Source organism: Branchiostoma belcheri, unplaced genomic scaffold (genome assembly GCF_001625305.1).
Source record: "Branchiostoma belcheri isolate BF01 breed outbred unplaced genomic scaffold, Haploidv18h27 scaffold1225, whole genome shotgun sequence".
Lineage (NCBI taxonomy): Eukaryota > Metazoa > Chordata > Leptocardii > Amphioxiformes > Branchiostomatidae > Branchiostoma > Branchiostoma belcheri.
In genome coordinates, this window is record NW_017802631.1 from 1 (window position 1) to 4,488 (window position 4,488).

General features: G+C 40.4%; 1 protein-coding gene across 1 annotated transcript; it reads right to left on the reverse strand.

The window, feature by feature from the left end:
* Nucleotides 1–22: 22 nt before the first annotated feature.
* Nucleotides 23–3,507, reverse strand: LOC109463153 (mesoderm-specific transcript homolog protein-like; the record flags this gene model as incomplete). Its single annotated transcript, XM_019759869.1, has 7 exons — nucleotides 3,481–3,507; nucleotides 2,941–3,020; nucleotides 2,385–2,462; nucleotides 1,651–1,858; nucleotides 809–849; nucleotides 511–575; nucleotides 23–124 (listed from the first exon to the last, which is right to left on the reverse strand). Coding segments are annotated over exons 1-7 (596 nt in total), but the record flags the coding sequence as incomplete, so codon positions are not given.
* Nucleotides 3,508–4,488: the final 981 nt, after the last annotated feature.

The window sequence follows — 4,488 nt, forward strand, 5'->3', positions numbered from 1 at the left end:
ACAAACAAACAAACAAACAGACCTTCCTAGTGCCAGGTTGCCATCATTCCATCTCATCAGTGCCCAGAGGTCGTTGACCTCATCAGGAGAAGGTTTGGTGTTGGGACCGTACACCTTGCCGACACTAACAGTAACAAAAATCTCTTCATTGACAGTACAAAAAAAAGATCCACATCAACTTTCAAAAGGCCTTCTAAAACTATACCTACAGACAAACAAATGGATATAATTGGACTTACATTCATACAAGTGGATACAAATGTCACAAATGAGCTACCATACATTCACATGGATGAATGAATGTATAAGTTATACTACTGGTTATGAGGTCTAAATTTCTTTGATATATTTAGTATACCTTTTTTGTACTCATTAAAAGTTATATATGACCATCACATGACCGCATTGCCTTTTACAATGACAACTAATCATTTTTGTGTTTTACAGTTATTTGTTGAGACTTTGTCTATATCATTTGCTGAGCCACAATGTATGAGCTACTGTACTAACCCTCCTCTAAAAGTGTAGAAGTTGCCCAATCTGGATAAGTAGGGTCCCAGTGAAGTTGTGAGAAGCTGAAATTGAATGCATTTCCCCAAAATAAGTAATTCTGCAGAATCAAAATACACAAAGAATAGATTGAAAATTTCTATGCACAAGTAGCTAGATAAAATGTGTTGTTGTTATTATGTTAGACCCCTTCAAAATGATGCTTTGCTTTGTTCTTTCTAAGACCCAATAAAAAACACAATAGAGCTAACAGATCAAATTGAATGCTGAGTAGAAATAAGGATTACAAAATACATACATATTGGCCCCACTGAAAGGTGATGGTCTCAGGAAGAAAACCTGAAACAAAACATTAATTTAAAAATCTCAATCCAATCTTGTCTCCTGGTCTCTGAATGAATTATAATGTGGATATGTCTATCTGCATGTCACATGTTTAAATACATAATCTGTACATAAAAATGTGGGCAAAAAAACAAACCCCCAAGTATCAGTTTTGCATGGCTACCAGAAATCAACTAACCTTCATGAAGCAGACCAGATTCCTATTACAGTTAGTAGAACTGTTAGATATTCTCAACACCACCATATGTGTATTTTAACACCACAAACTATGTATGTATCATTTTGCCATACGTTGTACCTGCTACATCTGTTGCGCAATAAAGTTCTTCTTCTTCTGTCATATATCCACTGGGTTACATACAATACATATCCACTACTTTGATAAACAGTGTGTCTGAGAAATCTCTAGTCCAGCACCCTCCCAGATAGGTTAATTATGCAGGTCCTGGAGTGCATTTTACAGGGTATGTTGAGTTGGAGGTCTTTTTGGATGCATATTTTCTGGGTGGCAGATATTTGTGACCTAGCAGAACTATAATATAGTTATGTTTTTTCAAATCACATTTTAAATGAATAACTTCCACCACAGCTGGTAGACTCTGTAGAAGGCTTATAGAACTGGGGGTTTGGTGGTCTTCGGCTGTTTTCTGATTGGCTCAAAAAACGGGGGTAATTCAACCAGGCCGGCTATGTTGTCTATATGCAATCAGAAAATAGCACATAAAGGCTGCTGAAGACCCTGAAGACCCCCAGTTTTTGGCATGCTATGGGGGCCAGACAGCTGGCAGTTCTCACCTCCATTCATCAGACAGACGCTCCTGATCTGCAGGTGAGCGGCGTCTTTCTCAGGCGACTTTTGGCGGTCAAGAAACCTCCTGAGGAGCTCCAGGGCTACGGTGTCTCCGTAGTCGTGTGACAAGACGTGTACCTCCTTAACTTCCAGCGTCTCAAGTAACCTCTCCAGGATGGAGGCCTGCTCAAAGATGCTGTAGTTGTGGTCTAACTGGAATATGAAGTATACCATATTAGTTAGATCTAACCGGCTAAGATGGTATGGCCACCTCCAAAAATGGGCAGTGACAAATGGCCTAGAAAGGAATGGAAAATGTAAGGGAGGGCTTCCTAAACCTGAACCTACATACCCGGTATGTTAAACCAAAGGATAGAGGCAAGTGAAACGCTGCCATCAAGCAATTAAGCCACAGTATTGCTGTGCAAGCACGTCCAACCCTTGGAGGTCGGGGAACAACATATGCTAAACCAGATAGTGAGTGAGAGAGTGACTCAGTCTACTGGAGTCAAAAATACCAAATCAGCCTCTATTTTGGTAACATGGATTGTTTGTTTGTTAGTTACTTTTAGCCTTTACTTATTCATGAAAATTCAAATTAGCCAGCTACCCACTTTTTATTGAAGTCATGAGGGAAGAGGTCTGGCTCAGACAAAATATGATGTGGTGTCTTTTGTGAGACAATAGTTTGTAGAGTGAGTCTTGTCCATGTTTTGTAGATTAAGTGTTTTGTACTTACTGGTTTGTCACTGAATCCAAAGCCCAGTAAATCTGAGGCGATGATGCGGCCAAATCTTCCCTGCAGTCCTCCCCACACCTGTGGCAAAAACAGAAAGAAGTGTCTTTTAAATTTGAACTGCTGATGCTTTAATTATTGATATTTCAACAGTTACTGCCATTTCAATTGTCCATGCTTCTGAAAAAGACTTTTCCATAGGACAAGTGGTGTAGTAACATTAACCTTACATTGATCAAGGCTCTCTGATGCTCCCCTCTTCACCGAACACAGTTGGGGCTGATAATCATCACTAGAAAGCTTTGATTATAGTCCAGCAGCATAGCAAACAACTCCTGCACTTAGATGTGCAAAGATTAGGTGTAAGAGGTCGTTTGGTGTAATATAGCTAGCTGATGCCGCATCGCGTGCCTGCGAAGCTGGTGTATTGCGGATATACAGCCGGTTTTACTGGCTGTACTGAATACAGATACTGTATAATTTCAAAACTAACCATGGTCATGTACAATGTATGTAATACTATGCAGTTGGTAAGAATATCTGTCCAGAATTAACACACCTTGATCCAGTCATGGCTGGAAGAAGGAAATCCGTGGATGCAGAGAACAACTTCACCAGATCCTCCCTTTCCAGCCTCATCTGTAGCACAAAATGAACCATAACTTTGATGATTTTCTAACAAAATGATGATGCATACACTTTTCAGACAAATCAACATAGTATTACATAATCTGCAATTTGATGCCACAGAGTCACGTCTTAAACCCTCGGAAGACGGGGAACAACAGACGATAAACCGGACAGTGAGTGCGTGAGTGAGTGAGAGTCAATAAGAGAACTAAATATGGAACTTCAGTAAGAAGACAGTTCTACTAAAACCCTTTGCTCCAATGCATGGGGTCAATGACTTTATGGTCATATTGCCATGGGGTTAATGACCTTATGGTCACAAATACCTCAAGAACAAAATCAGATACCCCAAAACTGTAATTACAAATTCACAACTAGATAGTAATATTAGCGGTTGCTAATATAGACAGGTTTGCGTTGTACATAGTCATTGTAGTGTAACTTACAATGTTTTTTGTGTGTGCTTTACCTTTTACAGGGTTCCTTCTCATCCTTTTCTAATCCCCACTTACCTTGTAAACAATTTCGTCATCAATATACTAACAAAAGAACAATAGTTACACCCAAAACAAAATTTCACTTCTTTATGACTTCTCTATGCCCCATGACCTTTAACCTTTTGAGGGTCATGCAGGCGTCAACAGCGCCCTCCCCACGCCTTGCCCACCTACCTACCGAACTACCTACCTACCTACCGAACTACCTACCTACCTACCCTCGCAAATGCAAGGTGATGTTTCTGCACTTCTCAAAAACTGTGCCACCACTACCCTCACTAAAGGTCTCATTCCGGTATTCTTCCGCGTGGGTACTCTCAAGTAGATCGTACTAAAAATTAAATGCGTGTATGGATGTGTGTTTATATCCGCCAGAAATTGCATTTTAGCTAAGTCAGTTGGCGTAAATCGCTTGTGATATGAGAGGTTGTTTGTATGTGCTAAAATTAGTGGGTAAGTGTTGACATCCGCGCGACAGGTCGGATGTTTACACGCTGTTGTGATGGGTAATGCGGTCAGGAGGTAGCAGCGCTGGAGGACCTCTGGCGGAGAGTGGCCAAGTGCAGTTTATAAATAAATAAAAAGAGATTGTTGGGTTAGATCTGGTTGGGAATTTTTTGACGTAATGTAGGGCCATTGTGACTCAAAATTGATTGGATAGACTAGATGGCTGTCATTCAAATTATTGGGTTTTGGCCTATGTAAAGTTACGTATTTTGCCATAGGCGGCTATAGTTAACAAAAACTCACGAATGGGACCTTAAAATTGACAACTACCCCTAGTACAAGTTCAAGTAGCTAAACTCCTGGGGCTCCATATACAAGCTGACCTAAAATGAAACACCCAGGTGGACCACATGGCCAAGAAAGGAAGCCAGAGGTCTTTTCTTCTTAGAAGACTCAAATCTTTCGGAGTTACTAGAGAAGATCTTGTTACCATATATACAAGTTTTGTCCGACCCACTTGTGAGTACGCTGTC